Here is a 19872-nt window from a genome sequence, read left to right on the forward strand (position 1 = left end):
TAACTGATTTTTTGAAATTACCTTAACTGACCCATGATTACTTTCGATTTTTTTTTGTTTTCGTTCTTCAAGGTCGTGGTTTTCTTTACTGCGTGGGGAGTGACGGCGTGTTTAAGAAATGTATTGTGAAGTCAGATAATAGTAACAGTTTAATGTTTGGTTGTAGTTGGTTATTTTATTTCACAAAGATAGAATGCTGAAGGATATCTCACAAAAGATCAAACATTCTAATAGAGGGTAAAATGTCACGTTGCGTAAACTGTATTCTTTTAATTTAATTGAAATTTCTATAAGGAAATCGAGGGCGTTTACACTTTCTTTCTTTCTACAAAACTCAAATGCGAGAAAAAAGAAACGATATTTAGCAACTTGTTAAGTTTTATGAACTTGGATGATTAGTCGAAGTACTCGGAAAATCATAGGTGCCACCTTGTTAAGTTAAACTTTTCTTTCCGGTAGCAACGCTTTAACGCAAAAGTTAAATCTTCTGAATATACTTAGGGAAATTACCTACTATGATTGTACTATTGTATATACCAGGAGTGACCAAGCTCCTTGATAGTCGAGCCATTTTTCAAAATTTGAAATTTTTCGCGATCAGCAATTAAAAACGTATTTAAAAGGTATGCAAAAAAGGTATAATTTTTTTTTTTTTTACATAAATTATATTTATCGAAAACATTTAAGTAAAAGTACAAAATATGTGTATTGAATTTAAATATTAAACACATTTATTCTACTTCTATTGATAATTCTTTAAAATTTAGTGAATAATTTGTGACAGCACTTCTCAGTAATTCTTTGAGATGCTGGCTAGTTAATACTGATCGGTGTTTGGATTTCCGAATTTTAAAGTGGAATAAAATGATTCACATAAATACGTTGTTCCGAATATTGAAATAATTCGACAAGCAGCTTTTTTTTAATTCAGGATACTTCGATTCTGGTACAAATTTCCAAAATTCAGTAATCGACGTTGACTTATATTTTAATTGTAGAGCTTGATCTTCTTGCATCTCTATTAATTCTAATTATCCAGATGCTTTTCGTGTCATAATTATATTAGAAATTGAAAACTCACCTTGAATTGAACAACGTTGCACTTAGTCTTTCATATTTATTCTCAGCAATTTAAAAGACATTTTGAAACACATACGGAACGATGATAATTTAAAAGGGAACTGGGGTGCATTTATCGAGAGCCACAAATAATCCTTCAAAGAGCCGCATGTGGCTCGCGAGCCACAGGTTGGTCACCCCTGGTATATACATCAGCCAGCACTTATACTTTTATGTACAGGTGAGATAGTTTAGTTTTTAGAAAACTTTTAGTACCTTTAGTAATATTATAATACGGCTCAGTAAAATCTTACGTGGCGACCGTATAAGTCAGCAACTACAGAAAAACAATAATATATAATAGTTGCTTGGATTTTTTGATTTGAAGTTATCTATACGTTTTCTGATGATCAGGTTATCTAATTCTAGGTATAATAACTGTACAATAAATCATATGGTTGGTTAACTTGTTTCATCATGCTTTAATGTAACTCGGTGGAGTTTTAATAGTGGCATGCGAAGACTTGTTGAAAAAATAACCTAAAACAAATCTAAATTCTTAATTAAAGGAAAATACTTGAAAAAATACACTAAAAATTTCACTTTTTCAAACTCTGTTTTCTTTAGGGAATTTTGAAATTGTATCACCAAGCACTTTTCCAAAATTTCCCAGTTTAGCTGTTAGACATTGAAATAGTTAGAATTAACACATAATTATGCACGGATGCTTTTTTTTCTAAGCCCATAATGGTACGAAATGAACTCATATGAGCCTAAGCCATCCTAGTTTATCAGTATCTTCAAAAACTAATCTTCATATGGATGATGTCTATAGATAAGTACTTTATTTACGACGCACTAGACCTGCATAAAAAGCTATTGGCGAGGGTCAGGAAAACATCCCTGAGGATGATCCGAAGACATGCCATCACAATTTTGATCCTCTGCAGAGGGAATGGCACCCCTGCCTTGGTAGCCCGACGACCAGCGCACGAAGTCGAGCTAATATGGATTAGAAAAAACTACAAATTTAACAAACACATCAATTAATAACTATTTGTTTAGTATGTAGTTGGCATTACGTATTTCATGTTCTTATGTGTAACATAGATACATATAAACATATATGAGAAAAAACTACAAATCTGAATTCCACATTAACAAAATACTATTTGTTTAGTATGTTAGTTGGCATTAGGTTCATAATTTCTTTAATAATTTTTATAACCTAGTGACTGGCGCAGTATAGCCATATCTGGCTCTTGAGCCAATAAACCCTAATCAACCAACCAAACAATCTTATTTTTATTTTATACATAACGGAGAAAAATTATATAAAATATTAGTTCATATAATCATAAAATATTAGTTTGTACTTTCGTTCTATTTACACTCATGGACAGAAAAATTAGCGCACCAAGAAGGAGTCGTCAAAATGAAACGAAATTTTACATACGTCATGACTACTTTGGTATTAGTAAATGTTTAGAAAATCAAAGAAAAACGATAATCTTTGATTTTCTAATCATTTACTTATATCAAAGTAGTCATTACGTAGGCAAAATTTCGTTTCATTTTGACGACTCCTTCTTGGTGCGCTAATTTTTTTGTCCATGAGTGTAATACAGTGCTTTTTCAATTTCTATTAGTAAGAGTTACTTACAAAAAATATGAGTTATTTGCGAAAAAAATCTCTTAATCAGCTTATAAATAATATAAAATTTTTGTATTGAAATAATTAATACTTAGAAATTTTATTTACACCAGAAGACTCGTGCATTTCTGATTAGAAGCTAATGAATCTATTTGCTGACACATTCATTCTAAATTCCGGGTAGAGTATCAGCTTAGTTGCTCTAGAAAATAAATATATGAAGCCTAAAATGCAAATACAAAAGAAATTTTTAAAACAATGGTTTATGAGAAAAATTCGATGAAAAGCTTTAATTAATCATTAACTTTCTTTCAAACGAAAAGCTTTCCCTTTCAACAAATCCCCAATATTTTTTGGCGAAGCTCTCTACTCTTTTTTCCAAAATTTTAAGTGGGGCGGATATAAAAACTGAAATGGTTAATTACCGCTTATGAGCGAAAATAGCTTTAGGCGATAGTTTGATAATGGGGAGAAGAATAACCAAACAAAGGGTATTGTTATTGATATAATGGAGGAAAAAAAAGTTATATTAAAAAGTGCCTGTACTGTTGCACAGTATTCTCGAAACTTTCCTATTTCTAAATATAAAAAAAACATGTTTTTTGGTTGAGATGATTCTTTCAACCGTGAATAGTTTTAGTCATCAAAATTAAAGATTGCTTTTATGTTTTTTATTTATTTTTGTCTCAAATATTTTTTTTTATAAGGCATTTTTCCGTAGAGAAAAAAGTTTTTCTTGAAGTTTCAAATTCCTGGTAATAGATTTTTAATGAAATTTGCACTATGTTTATTGAAAGTGTGGAAGATTTTACTTTTTACGTAGCGATTTAGTTTTATTGAGGGGGATATGAACCTCTGAGGAATTTAAAAAAAAATCAATTTGCACAAATAGATTTATATTATGTATTATTATATTATGTATTATTATGTTATGCATTATTATGTTTATTATTATATTATGTATTATTATATTATGTATTATTATATTTTGTATTATTTTATAATGTTTATATTATATTTTGTATATGTATTATTATGTTTGCTTAATGTATTTAATTATCTTTCAAATGGTGCATGAATTATGTTTTTATTTCTACCAGAAAGCAAAAGAAGACTAATTTACACACTTCGAATGGCTCTCTGTCTTCACTAAATGAATTATTTTTTTTCCTTTTTTTTTTCTTTTACGAATTATATGCTGTTGTGTGTTTGCAATTGTTAGTCCATGTTATACTTAGTGAAGCATGAAGAGTTGCGTAATAAATTTAAATAAAAAAAAACTGGGGCCTATTAAAAGTTTGCAAAATCAGATAATAACACCGGGGAATAAGTTTCTTTCTTGTTTTCTGCTGCATGGGATATTTTTAAAACGGATTTTGGATATTTTTGCGTCGCTGATTAACCGGTGTTTCTCTGTCCAAGCTATAATGTTTTTTCTAAGATGACATTTTAAGTCTGTTTTTTGTCGAAATGTTTAAGTTTAAAAACGTTATCTATACCAAAGAGTCACATATTTGTTGTGATAAACTTCCAGGGTAGATAGGACATATTATAATATTTAAAACTGCTTAGGAACTTATGCCGACATTGCCGGGCTAAAGCTCCTATGCAGTTTTTATTATGATGATGTGCTCTTACTCCCCCAGAAATTCGTCGTAACATTGATGCAGCTTCCTGTTAAATATAAAGTTTTTAAAACTGTACTTTTCCATCAAAAATAAACCAGGAACGCTAATAACCTTCTAACCAAAGATTAAAATAAAGTAACTGATCAACTTAAAGGGCCTTTTTGTTTACTTACAATCTAAATTGTTCATTCCAACGTGGGTTCAGTGTCTGTGGTTTCACTGAAGTTGTCCTGATGAATTTGGCTGGCAGCGTTTCGGATATGCTGTTGCTGCGTATCCTGTCTTTTCTTTTCAGGGAAGCCCCCAATTTTTTAAGGCCACCCTGCCTTCTAGGACTTCCTTTTATACTTCCAGTTCCGAATTCATCATCGGAACTGTTTCTTCTTTCTAGAGTGTTAGCTGGTTGGATACCCAGCATACAATACGGATCACTAAAGCCTGTAAAACAAAGATGCATTCATTTTTTTTCAAAGTTTATTTCGTTCGATTTTCGTTTAAAATTTTAATAAAAATTACAAAATTGCATTTTGAAACGGTCTGGTTTTTTAAGAACAATGTATTAAAAACTTAACTTGTATCCTACACACAAACAATCAATTTAATTGATGAAACAATCTTTCGGAAAATTTAATTAATTATTTCTTTAAAACGGATTTAAACTAGCATGTACAGTTTGACAACAACGGAATATATATATATATATATATATATATATATATATATATATATATATATATATATATATATATATATATATATATATATATATATATATATATATATATATATGTATATATATATATATATATATATATATATATATATGCCATATGCTGATTGTACGAAAATCGTTGACGTTATTTGCCTTGTAGGAAGTTCACCAGTATTTTTTATTCAGCATTCATCACTTTTTTAGGCTCATTTGCAATGAGTTCAAAACTTTTAAGCAGTTACGAAACTAAAAATTCATTAGCTAAATTAATCTGGTTTATTGCAATTCGTTTACAATGCGTTTGCAACACATTACAGAAAAAGGATATAATTCATTGAAGATACAATAATGATTACTCAATTAATCTCAATTAATTTGATTCAGCATATTTCTTTACTGAAGGGGATAGCATAGTTCATGGCTAATTATAATAAGTACAGTCCAACCCAAACTGTTTGAGTTAATCTTTGTAGAGTTTTTTAATTAACTTAAAGGTAAATGGGCTGATTGTAATTAGTCTAAAAATATCGAGTTAAAAAGAAAGTACGAGATGTTTTTCCTTGGCTTGGAGTATTTAATAATGACGGCAATATTTGCAAAGCGCCAGGTCCTGTAATAAATTTAGGGCGCAAATAACTGACGTTGCTTATGAGATTTCTTTGAATACATGAGAGACCTGACAAAATGTTTGATTAAAAGGAAAAAAAAAAGAGTTAAATCAAGCTTCAAAAAGTATTAAAGCCTGTAATAAACAAAAAAATGCAAAGATAATTAAAACAACCTTAAGTGCAACAAAAACTAGAGTAATTGTGTCGTCATAAGTTTAAGTAAATCGAATGAAAATATAAACAGTTTTCATGACATGTGTACGAAAAACCTGGTTTGAAGAATGCCATTTGAAGTTTGTGAATATATTTTTCTCCTTTAAGTTTGCATTAATGCAAAATATGCTGTTTATTTCTCATTCATGCAACTTTAACTTTTACGATTATATTCTTATCTTCCCAAAATATAAGAAATCATGTAACAGTGATTATATTCTACAGCGTTGTGAATGAATGATGCTTCTAAGAATGATAACCTGATTTCCAAGTTTTCCATCCGATATTGTTACATTATTATTGGTCTTATAACCTTTTTTTTATCTCAATATATACATTGCTTTATCGTACTAAATAGTTTCACGTATTACAGTGTAAAGAATTTCGGATCAAATTACGGTAAAAAGTACGAGCATTCAGGGTGCTGGTACATTTTACCATGAGATCAATTTTTACCGAAACATTGTAAAAAACAAAATATCTGATATACCGCAATTTTTACAGTAATAATTACTGTAAAATCACTCCAATTAAACTAATATTACTGTAAATACTGCTGTATAAGACTTTACAGTAAAATGGATTTTACAGTAAAATGGATGCACTCTAAGTTCCAGAACTTTGCACGGTAATTTGATCTGTAAATTTTTACAGTGTATGTAATAGGATATTACAAAATAATTTGATCTTTGTAAAATGAAGAAAGCAAATTTGCATACTGAGAAATTTTTTTCTCTCCACATCTTACGTTATGGTGTTAAATTTATTAGATAATTGTAAATAAATAAATGAAATTATTATCAAGTTACCGTTTGGATCTTTAGCTTCTAAGCCTTGAGCTTCTACCACAGTAACATTTACAACAAGTATAGGAGGCTGAGGAAGAAAAAAAAAACAAAAAAATAAACATGAATAGGATTGATTTTCACTGAAACCATAAGAAAATATCTCATACATTAAAACAATCTACTTCTAAATAGCAAGTGTGACTAATATGATAGTATGGAAACTAATATGTGATAATCTAATAAATCACAAATTAAATGTTTGTTAAATTTTCATTCGAAAACAAATTTTTGTGACAGTATTAAATAGTGGTACTTATTTTTAACTCTAAATATTAAAAAAATCCCACTTTATGCTCATACAGGTCATATTTACTTACTAAATATAAAAATACTACAAATCTATCAGATTTTTACTATCAGAAATTTGAAATATAAATTTTAAAAAAAATAAAGAAAAATCTTTGAAGTTTTATGGTTTGCTAAAATTATAATTAATGTTAACATTGTAATTAATTAAACTTAAAATAGTCGTCATATCAAAATTAATTTTAAACATAAAAAAAATTATATATCAATCGATTAAAATTTATTAATACAGATCTTGCTTTATGGGAAGCGAAAATTAAAAAAAAAATGATTCATGACAATTATTCTGAATAATTAAAAAAAATGATCAAATTGTTGAAAGATTTGATCAACGTTCTTCAAAACTGAACAATAATGAATTTTCTACTTAACTATGTATTTATTATATACTACTAAATAAGCATATATTTATGGCATAAGGTTTTTATTAGTTATAAATGATATTAAATCGTCTGCTTTCTTTAAAATAAATAGGTTAATACTAATGCTACATTATCAGGAATTGACATAGAGACTGAGAAAAAGATACTAATGTTGTACTCAATTTTACTTGTAAACTGATGTGTTTTCAGAAATTACACGAAATTAAATAATAAAATATGGTTTTTGAGGAAAAAAATGTAGCATTAAATGCATAATATACATAAAGTATAATATAGAGAAATTAATAAGTTACATTTTAATACAATGAACATTGGAAAGATTTTTGGGAAAAAATCAAATCGTTATTAATAATTTCTCTGCGGATTATATTTGTAAAATAATGTTAAGAAACTTATGGAATTAAAATCAAGTATAAAAATAAGATAGAAGTAAAACACTTTGTGATTGGTTTAATAACAGAGAACATTAGAAATGTAATAACATAAAAGGGGTTTTCACAAAATAAATTACCGATAATTAAATAAGGATAACATACCATTGGTTTAATTTTATATTTCCGACTATGAAAATCATGACTGTTTGAATCGTAAAACATTTCTAAAATAATATATGAACTTTGAACTTTTTATTTATATTATCTTTTATAAGGAAAAAAAATATCAAACGTCACATTTAGAGTAAGAATTTTGCTGAAGATAGGTGTTGTGTAAAATCTAGAGAAACATTCAATAACGAAAGGTATATATCCTTCATTGGAAAAACGGAAGCTTTTTCCTGGCAACTTCCGTATGCTGTTTGGTTAGTTTCTTTAAATCTTTATCTTTATAACAAATATGAATAAAAATAAGTTTTTTTCAGTGTCTCTAACTAGTTTTTATTTGCTTCTTGAATATTGGAAAGGAATAAAAAGCTCCATCTCCCCAATTTGCCAACTGAATACTATCCTCAGAAGATTCTAAACATTGAAGATTTTTAAAATGTTAACATAGTAACTTTTTTATTGAATGCTAAATCTTCTAATATTTTTCTAAGTAAAAAGCAATAAAAAATTTACGTTCACTTTTTTATATTACCTATAATTTATTTTTATTTGATTCTATTTTTTAATCAGGATATTTAAGGAAAAAAATATCTCTTTAAAATGTATGTAGTTTTATTTTTTTTAATAATTAGCAACACTTTTTTCAATTTTGAGCAAAACCGAAGAAAGAACTAGAAATTGAACAAACAACAACGTTTCTTTTTAATTTAAAATAAACAATCTTTGTTTTGTCTTCATCAACTTCGTTCTATTAGAGTTTAAAAAAAATTAAAATATCTCAAATTTTGAAAACTGAAACATTTCAATGATATTTTTAAAATTAAAATACCAGAACATAAATTAAAATAATTTTAGACACAAATGATAATATTATTTTGAGTTTATAATTTATTTGAATTATTCAATATTTCATTGGCAATTGCGTGCTATTAATGAAAAAAAAATCATTTTTTTAAAATCATATATCAGAATAAATCATTAATTTTTCTTTTTAAAAATGCGAGAAAATAATTCTTATGGAAACTCAGTTGCTCCAATAAAATCAATTTGTATGATATCTCTCTATGTAATAAATCGTAAGCGCCGCCGCTGTTTTGGTTGTTCAACTTAACGCTACATTTTCTTTTGCTAAACAGAAACTTTGAGACTTAGAAACTTGAAACTACTGAGGTGTGAGAAAAATGCACAATTAAATGCTAAATGCATTCGAATAAAATAATTTTACATTCGATTATTATTCGCGAATTATTAACTGTCAGAATTATAGGGGAAAAAATACCGTACAGCTGACTGGCCTGTGTAGGGGGCAGGGAACTGTCCTTGCATCTGAAAGGTTCTGGGTTCGAATCCCGGGCAAGGCATGGATGTCTCTTTCTCTCTATCTGTGTTCTATGTCCTTTTCTCCTATGTGTGTGAATGTGACCCGCCCTATAAACGGGTTGTGGTAGGGTGACGTGGGTGACGAAGCTCCACCGCCGTGGCTTCGCCACAGGCGCCCACTGGGTAACGAAAAGAGAGTTAGCAGTTCTGGCACTTTCTGTGGCCAATGGACAATAGTTCCAAATTCCCACCATTAAAAAAAAATACCGTACAGGCGCTCTACAGGTGGCAAGAATGCAACCACAGAGTTGAAATTTGACAGGCTGAAAGGTCCACATTTTTTTAAAACTTAGCATCGAGTTTGCTTTTCGAAATTCCAATTTTTTCGAAAGTAATTTAATTTGTAAATGATTTTTTTCGTGATTTTTTTTGCCGGTAAAAAAAAAGGGTCTATTACGAAGGTGTGTAGAAAATATACGAATAGTTTGATTCGACACTTAATTGAAGAGTTATTAATTGTAAAAGTTGTGGTAAAAGACACACGTTGCTTGATATACTGGCGGCAGAAATGCAACTGCAGAGTTGAAATTTGACATGCTGAAAGAGCAAAGAAAATGATTTGACAATTAATTGAAGTGTTATCAAGTTTAAATTTGAAGTAAAAAAATACTGCTCACTGATTGCTCAGTTGAAATTTGACGAAAGTTTTTTCAAAATTCTAATTTTTCGAAATTTTTAAAAAAATTTTTTTTTGCATTTTTCTTTTATATAATAATTATGTATCCATTGTTGTGAAAAATTATCTCTTTATCTTTTATCGCGATTTATCCTTTTTTCAACTTTTCAAATCAAAAGTAACTAAAAAGATAATAAATAAAAAAATACGTGAGAGATAAGATGTTGCCAGATATAAATATTTACATTTATATCAATTATAAAAAAAAATCATGAGAGGTAAAAAATATTTTCAATGTGAATTGTCATATAATATATTGTTATCGTTACATATATTTAACAGGTGAAATTTCTTTTCATTTACTACTTTTTATTGTATCGCCCATTTTGTCTACATAAATATAAATTTTTCTTTTCAAGTACAGTAAGATATTTTTAAAATATAGGCATCCTTTAATTTCGTTACGATCAGTCTTTGCCAAAGGATACGAGCTCTTTGTTCGCCAAGCGATTAACATATGAATAAATTTCGTGCTAATATAAGAAATTAATAATTAGTAATTTTTTTAGCAAAATTATTTTTTTACTACTTTTAAGATAAAAACAATGATAAATGAGAAACAACTACGGGGATCGTTAAGTGGAACTTCTAGTATTGTAATATGTGGGTGAGAGGAAACTTTACAAAGACTTTTGAGTTTTAATAGAAATGCATTGCTAAAAAAATTGTGTAGGTGTTGGATATTTTATTTTTCATTAGAGGAAGTAAAAAATTCTATTATATATTCTACATATACGTGAGCATGTTTTACATTTATTTATTATTAGTTAGAGTGAAATTGATAAAATTTGAAATTAATTAATTTTTTGTGAAAAATAAAAACAGAAAATATGCTTTTCAAAAACACGGAATTAGGTGTTATTAATTAATTTGCAGACTGTACATATCTACGGAAACTATTTCTGAATATTCAAACAATAAGAACAATGCGATTATTCAAAGATAGTGCATCAGAATTTTTTTTACTATAATTTGCAGAGTATGCGCCTAATCACACAAGCGCAAAATTTATTTAATTTCATCCATTACACTGCAACCAATTATATTTAAGGAGAAATACATTACGAACGCAAAATATTTATTCGAAAGCACGCACCAATATCTTATTTCCAAGTTCTTAATATTGATTTCAAAGCCGCTCAAGGCTATGTTAATTAAGAAAGATAGAAGTTGAAGTGGAGTTTCAAAAGCAAGTATAAGAACGTGCACAATAGAATTACTTCGTTTTTAATATAAAGATGACATTAAGAATAGATAAGTTCTCCAGATTTAGATCTTGATCGGTTCCGGGTAAGTAGTTCTGAAATAGGATGAAATCTTGAGGCTTTGAATTTGTTACTTTAAGAAGAAGTTGAACCTTGATATAAAAGCTTAAGTGTATTTCCTTATTATTCATTGAAATGAAACTTAATTTGTTTATTTTAGTAGTTTTTATGAAATATAATGGAACTACTTTTAATTTAAAGAAAAAAAAAACATTTATGAATTAAGACAAATGTCTTAAATAATTTTTGTGTTTCTTAAATAAAGAAAAGCAATCAACCAACTGAAAGGCTTCATCAGTAAAGATTTTTCAATTATGTTCAGATTTCAAAAATAATTAATATGATTATAGATAAATTATATTTTGTCATTACCTTTGAATTATTATTGTATTTTATCATTACCTTTGAATTGTTATTATATTTTATCATTAACTTTAAATTATTATTGTATTTTATTGTTATTTTTGAATTATTATTGTATTTTATCCTTACCTTTGAATTATTATCGATTTTATCATTACCTTTGAATTATTATTGTATTTTATCATTACTTCTGAATTATTATTATATTTTATCATTACCTTTAAATTATTATTGCATTTTATTGTTACTTTTGAATTATTATTGTATTTTATCATAATAGTTGAATTATTATTGTATTTTATCATTATTATCATTGATGCATTAAATACAAATTTTTTGTTTGATTGTTTTTTTCAGAAACTAATTTCCTTTTTTTCCAGACAGTAGACTTAATTGTATTTTTTAACACCTAACTTCACGCTTAAGTCGTATAACCATTATAAACTTTGAAAGGTGATATAGGAAGGCTAAATTATTATATTTTATCATTACTTCAGAATTAATATTATATTTTATCATTATACCTACAATAAGGAATATATATAACAATAATTAATACATATAACAATAAATTATATGTAAGGAATACATATAACATTAATTTATATATGAGGAATACATATAACAATAATTTAATTATTGTTATATGTATTCCTTACTTTTGAATTATTATTGTATTTTATTATTGCTTTTGAATTATTATTGTACTTTATCATTACTTTTGAATTATTATTGTATTTATCGTTACGTCTGAATTAATGTTGTATTTTATCATTACCTTTGAATATTTATTGTATTTTACTTTTAAATTATATTTTATCATTACTTTTAAATTGTATTTTATCGTCATTACCATGAAAGCACTAACTACATATTGTTTTGTTTTATTGGGTTCTTCGGATATTAATTTCCTTTTTTTCAAGACAGAGAACTTAATTGTATTTCTTCGCAGCTAATTTCCCACTTAAGTCGTACAATCATTATAAAATTTTGAAAGCGTATATGGGAAGAATTACTTGTGAAAAAGTTCGATTGATTCTACTCTGCAATGTTTGTTTGGTGCCCTTTCAAATATAGAAAGTTAAAAGAAGCATTTTCGACATATTATTCTTTCCTTTTTTGTACTATCGAAAAGGTTAAAACGCTGTTCGAGCAAGAAGAAAATTATTCGATGTCAGGGCTAAAACTGGTTCGCGAAATTTCGATCCGGAAAAATTTCAATTAATGCATGCTCCACTACACCAATACAGGCTGATGAAGACACGATAAAGACACTGATTGATGAAAACTAGGAAATAAAAACTAGCGAGATAGTTGAGAGATTAAATTTGTCGAATTTGACTGTTCGGAATTATTTAAAACGCCTCGGTTTATTCTTAAAACTCGGCATATGGGTTCTTCATGTTCCTACTGGAAGAAATTTGCGCTGTAGCATTTTGTGACACCTGTGATTTGTTTCTCACTGGGAACGAGAAATGGGTAGGCCACAATATTTCTTCGGGTTCCCACTAACATTTTCAGATGGTAATACCTTTACTACAAACAAGGAGGTCAAAATTCATCTGGATCAGCTTTTTGGTTGTAAAGAACAAAATTTTTTGAGCTAGAAATCATGCTATTGCTAGAAAGATGGCAAAAGATATTGGACAAGAATGGGCATTATATAATCCCATAAAATATTTATTCACTATAAGAAAATCGCCTTTCATTTTCATATGGAAAAAATCAAAAGTACTTTCAGAACAACCCTATATTTTGTTTAAAAAAGTATTATTTTAGACCTTTTGCTAAATTAGTTAAATATTGAACCATCGCATTGGTATTTTAAACCCTAGAATCAAGCTAATTTAACAAATCCTTAAAAAATTTGTTCAATTGTATCATACTATCGTATAACAAAGTTTAAGGTAAATTAATTTTCACTAAAAGACTGCATGTAAATGATGTAACACTTTTTCTTTAATATTTTGAATTCATAGCCTTTGTCACAAAATTTCATACTTTTTCATACTCCCTACATATCTAGTTACATGTCATGCTATATTGCATGAACATATACTAGCAGTGCAGGACAAAACACCTTCTTTGGACCCTGTATCAAATTTTGTTTTTAAGTTTGAATTATTTTTCATTTTATTTTCAAATTGTGTGTCAAATATTATGTTGTGACCATGTATCAAATTTTATTTTGCGGGCGTAACAACAATGATTAGATGTGTATTTGGATGAATACATATGACGAAATAATTATAAAAAAAACTATTAATACAAAAGTATTTAATATGTTAATCTTTTTATTTTAACTAAATATGCAATCACACATTTTGTACTCCATCTGTTTCTCCTTTGTCACAATCTCTCGAAAAGCTCTGGAGTTTTGTGACATCTTTTGAGATCAGCTCCTTTAATAGAGTTCAACTTAAAATTTTATTGCATTTTCACAGAATTTGCACGATATTTCTAACTGCGATTTAAAAAGCCTCACTCTGTCTAAACCTAAAAGACGTATCAGAGAACGTATCCTAATCCAAAAGAAGAATAAAGCTGTAATGAAATTATCTTTTATACATACCTTCTCGTCTTGAGCAATGCTGAGAAACCTCTTGTGGTCATTATCGGACATGCAAAATGCTTCCTGTGCGTACTCATAAAGATCCTCGGCGTACACAGAGTATCCACTGCTGTTTGCACCAAGCTTGTGCTTGATGGTGTATAAAACGGCAATATATAGCTCTTCCCACTAAAAAAGTAAAATTGTTAAGCACAATAGGGTCTTGCAAAGTTATAAAACCCTTTGTTTTTTGAACAATTACGTCATAAGAATAAGATAAAGCTATTTTTGCTAGCAAAAAGATGCAAATTGTGGACTTTACTAAAAATGTTGTTATTAAAATGAGCCAAAAAATTAAAAATCAACTGGTAGTTTTTTTACATAGTAAATTTTACAAGACTGTGATTTTTCGAAGTACTTAATTTTGATCTCTTTAAGAAAAGAATACTTCAAAGGGAAAGAAACAAAGGAAAAGCTGCCATATTTTTTTGAAGAGGCTGGTCATGTAAGGATAACTCATGTTTTTTTTACAGTTAGATATATATAGATAATAGATCTAATAATATAGATATATAAATAAGATACATAGATCTAGATATGCAATCCTAGATTGTTCCTAGATATATACCTATATTTCCACTAAATAAACAGTACATTGCACAGAAATTTCTAACTGCTTACTGCAAATTTTCACCAAAATGTCTTCTGAAAAGCTGTATGGCTAATGACAAAACATTGTTTTTATCACAAAAATCACAAAAAAACATGATGTACATACTTCCTTACGCCCTATTTTATAAGGAGCGACTTCAATTCCAGAATCACATTCAGAAGGCGGAGGCTTATCTTTCTGCAATTCATCCTATAGAAAGAAAAATAACAAATGAATGAATAAATACCATAAATGGATAAGTGCAAGGTCTATAAGTCTCTAAGTGCCAAATAAGTCTAGGCTAATGTAAAAATTAGCTGTTGCCGACTCATTATTCGGGGTTTTATTGTGTTCCCTTTTTATTTAAATTCTTCTTCTTCCATTATAGATTTGATTCGATTTTTGTGAAGTGTTTACTAGTCTACAAATGCTTTAAATCCACCAATGTTCAAGGAAGTTCTGTCTCGAAAATCTGTATCACGAAAGCATTTTAAAGAATCTATAAAATAACACTAGTATGAAAAAAAAGGAAGAAGTTTCCCAATTTTATTTTATATTCGTTCACAGTTTTGTGTTCTTCAACAGGAAAAAAATAAACTCATTAGTTATAGATATTTCCAATTTAATTGCAGTGTGCCATGAAATTATCATAACAATTTATTCCTAAGTATGAAATATACGAAATAACATTTATTTATCTTCACATAATTAAGAAATTAAGAGATCAATGCTTTTATTTTAATTGAATGAGGGAATTGAATGGATTAATTAATTGAATGAATTAATTTAACTGAATGAAAACAGTAGAAACTTATTTTATTTAACATTTAAATTTATGATAAATTCCATTTTTTAATTTTGTAGATGCAAAATTTATTGAACATTTACTATGCTTAAATAATACTCAAATAATATTGTACTCAAATGATTCTTTACTTATTTAATACTTTACTCAAATAATACTTTAAATAATACTTTACTCAAAATACTTTCTCACTCTTATTTGTCCGTATTAATATTTTAGGGAGTTTGAAATGTAGATCAGAATCTAATGGGTTACGATTTACAAATACACACCACCAATGCTATAAATAACATATGAATATTAAAAAAAAGTAATAAACAGAAAGAGAAACATACTTTACTTCGGAACAAAAGCTTCCATAAACGTCCCATTTGAAATAAAAGGAATTCTTATCTCGTTTTATACGATATCCAAGTTAGATTTAAGCGCAGTAGCTGAAATATTCAGCACAATATGGTCTACCAAGTCCGAGAAAAGTTCTATTAACGTCCGAAAAATCGCGCCATTTGCGCCAAACTTTGCAAATGTATTTTTTCCCTTAAGTGTCATTTTGAAGCATTTTAAAGACTCTTTATTTCAGCAAAGTTCTTCCCAAGATGCGAATAAAAAAGATCTTAGTCCATGATTTAACAGTAATCATTCGACGAACTAGGCGGAAAAGAAAGTTTCAAGTAGACCGTTTCTTACGTAGACAAGAAAAATTATGTAGGCAAGAAAGAGAAACGATAAGGTCTACTTGTGAACCGGAAAGAATACTCAAATTTGTTTGATTTTCTTTGAATTCGAAGTTATTATTCACTTTTGTATCATTTTTTGGAAATGTTGTTAAAAGATCGAAATTGTGGAAATTATTCCACGTTATGTATTAGCTTTGAAAGTGATAATTCTAAGTATAACAGTTGACGGCTGACAGATCAGGATCTAAGCGTTAGAATGAATCAACATGTTAAGCGTGTTTTGGATATTCTCAATTTTTTAGTTTTAAGATTGAATTTTTAACGGTTATTCGTTATTTAACGGTTGTTATTGTAAAATAATAACGTCATGAAATAATAGTAAATATTTCTTGTTATAACAGTAAATAGTCTACAATGACTCATCCTTTAAATAATCGAATAATAAGTAAAGCACTAAGTCGAAATATGTTAAGCGAGTTTTGCATGTTCTTAATTTTGCAGGCTTAAGAATTAGTTTTTAACGGTAGTTATTGTAAGATAATAACGTCATGGAGTAATAATAAATATTTCCTGTTACAACAGTAAATTGTGTTCAGCGATTCATCCTTTAAATAATCGAATAATTTAATAAGTAAAGCACTAAGTCGAATATGTTCAAGCGAGTTTTGCATGTTCTTAATTTTGCAGGCTTAAGATTGAGTTTTAAACGATAGTTATTGCAGAATAATAACGTCATGGAACAATAGTAAATATTTCTTGTTATAGAAGTAAATGTTTTACAATGATTCATCATTTAAATAATCGAATAATTTAATAAGTAAAGCACTTAGTCGAAAATGTTAAGTGAGTTTTGCATGTTATCAACTTATCAGACTTAAGAGTGAGTCTTGGTCAGTTGTAATTGTGAAATAATAATGTCATGGAATGATAGTAAACGCTTCTTTTTATTGAACAGTAAATGGTCTACAATGATTTATCCTTTAAATGTTCGAATAATTGAATACATAAAGCGCAAAGTCAAAAACATTTTAGGTGCGTTTTGGATATTTCGAATTCTTGTGACTTCATGAGTTTATGTCGGTAGTTGTTGTGAAACAATAATGTCATGGAATAATAGTAAACATTTCTTGTTATAACAGTAAATGGTCTACAATGATTTATCCTTTAAATGGTCGAATAATTGAATAAGTAAAGCACTAAGTCAAAAACATGTATTTCAAAAAAAGGTAACAAAAAAGTGCATTTTGAAAACATTTGATTTTCCAAACTGAACATGTTATTGTGGGAAGAAATTATTATTATGAAATAATTTAATTTCTAATTTAATTTAGAAATTCTAATTTAATTTAGAAATCCGAAATACTATTCTAGCAGAAAACGAAAGAAAGGAAAGAAAGATGTTTATGTTAGCAGGATGTTTATGTTAGTTTATGTTAGCATTGCCTGCCAACACGCTGGAGCCTTTCCGTTGTCAGTTTAGAAACCAAAAACTGACTGTGCCCCGAGATCCCATAATGGAAAAACAAATAAGAAAATGCAATTAGAAAATATGAAATGTAAATGCAAAGAAAAATTAATGACAAACAATCACAATTTAAAAGTACACAGAGTAAGACTTAGTAATGATACGCCCACATATATGAAAAATAAATAAATATAAAGTTACAGTTAGAATAACCAAAATAAAAATAATATATAAAATGCCAAATCATTAAGAAATTTTTAGAAATAAATCAAGTTTTTTTAACCCCTGACCCCTTTTTTAAAAATCTGGAAAAATAATAGAAAAACATTCAATGAGTAAAAAGTTTAAATAAGTGTTGCCATCTGTATGCTTAAGGAACAAGAAATCATCTTAAATTGTACCGCATCGACATATTTATGCCGGCTTCGATATCGGCAGAATTATTTGAACGTCCTTAAAATATTTTGAATTAAAATTTCATAATTACAGTAATTAAATTGAAAATTATTATTATCTAATGTAATCTTGAAATTCTCGATAGCTGAAAGAAAATCTGTTTTATTATTACAAATAAATTTAAATCTAATAATTTGACCTATCAAAGTATTCTTAAAAATCATAAAGTGAAGGTTGGAAATAAAATGTGCTAAACTAATAACATTAAACTTAAAATCTCTTCTTATATCGTATAATACAATGAAATTTTTTTTGGTTATGAAGTTTGATATCAAGATCTAAAAAACAAGCTCAATTTTCATCTGAATTAGTCTTTATTAAATTTAGTTCCTTGGGATAAATACCTTTAATTAAATCAAAATCTTTATAATCAAAAATAATTAAATCATAATTAAAACTAAACCCAATTTATAAATTAATGTTGTAAAAATTTTGGTTCATAAAATTGTAAGAAAATATTAGCAAATGCACTTGAATAACAATTTCCCATTGAGATACCTTGAATTTGTCTGTGAAAACAAATACCATTAAAAAGACAATTTTCAAAAATTTTTATATTACATAAATTTGTCCTATCTTTCTTATTAATGTCCTTATTATTCAAATAATTACCAAAAATTTCCAAACAAATAGTTCTTAAATTATTGTGTGGTATATTTGAAAAAAGATTTTCAAAATCACATGGTAGAACAGTATTAATATCATTGTAATTCAAATATTTAATAACGTCTTGGTTGTTATTAATAATAAAATGCTTATCATTTGAAATAATCTTATTTAAAATAATGTTTAAATAATTAAAAAATCTTTTACCAAAAGAAGAATTATAACAGCCAGTACTGCAAGTTACAAATCTAAAATTAACCGGTGTTTTGTCGAACTTAATTGTAATAATTCTATTTACTATTTTAACACATTGCTGACCAGCAACTTTTCTGAAAATTACCCCATGTGCCCAGCTATTGTTTTAAAAGCGGATGTGGAAGTAAAACAATTGAAATAAACTTTAAAATTTTTTAATTTTTAATGCCGTATGATAAAAAGTTAGCAATCACCTATGTGTAATGGTACACCATAAGTTTTGCAAATATGTCGGGTTTCGTAAAGTTATAATAAATTGGTGGAGAATTAAATAGTAAAACTTGAAAAGTAAGAAAAATTACACCCACTTCTTAAAATAGTCACCACGAGATCACTACTAACGAAAACACGAGTTAACTCGTGGCCGGTCACCAACGTTTGGCCACGAAAACACGAGTTAACTCGTGACCGGTCAGCAATGTGTTAATAATGCTTACTTATTTTGTCTTTTTCTGAATTTGTAAATTAGTTTCATTCTTGGATTATGAAATAATAGTTTAATGAGATAATACTATACAGTTTTTAGCATTGCAGTAAATGGACTACAGTAATTCCTCCTATAAATTTTGCAATTAATTATTGATATTATAAGACTTTAGTGAAAAACGTGTTAAAAAGGTGCTTGATTTTACAAGTCGATCGCTGTTATGGAATAATAATTTGTTGAAAATTTCCAATTGTTGACAATAAATTTGGTTCTTTTCTGAAGATGTTTAAAATTTACAATCAAAAATTTATTTAATTATGTAGGTACAAAGAAACCAAATG

General features: G+C 27.7%; 1 protein-coding gene across 2 annotated transcripts in view; it reads right to left on the reverse strand.

The window, feature by feature from the left end:
- The window catches only part of unc-13-4A (BAI1 associated protein 3), a 105447-nt gene that overhangs the window by 73745 nt on the left and 11830 nt on the right, over positions 1-19872 (reverse strand). For both annotated transcript variants that reach the window (XM_087164041.1, XM_087164040.1), the window contains exons 2-5: positions 14967-15050; positions 14210-14377; positions 6684-6750; positions 4515-4779 (exon numbers count right to left, since the gene is read on the reverse strand). In XM_087164041.1, the coding sequence (XP_087020167.1) occupies positions 4515-4779; positions 6684-6750; positions 14210-14377; positions 14967-15050 (584 nt within the window). The remainder of the gene's footprint in view (positions 1-4514; positions 4780-6683; positions 6751-14209; positions 14378-14966; positions 15051-19872) is intronic.

The sequence above is a fragment of the Parasteatoda tepidariorum genome, chromosome 5 (assembly GCF_982258835.1).
Source record: "Parasteatoda tepidariorum strain Cologne lab strain chromosome 5, Ptep-v5.0, whole genome shotgun sequence".
In the NCBI taxonomy this organism is placed as follows: Eukaryota; Metazoa; Arthropoda; class Arachnida; order Araneae; family Theridiidae; genus Parasteatoda; species Parasteatoda tepidariorum.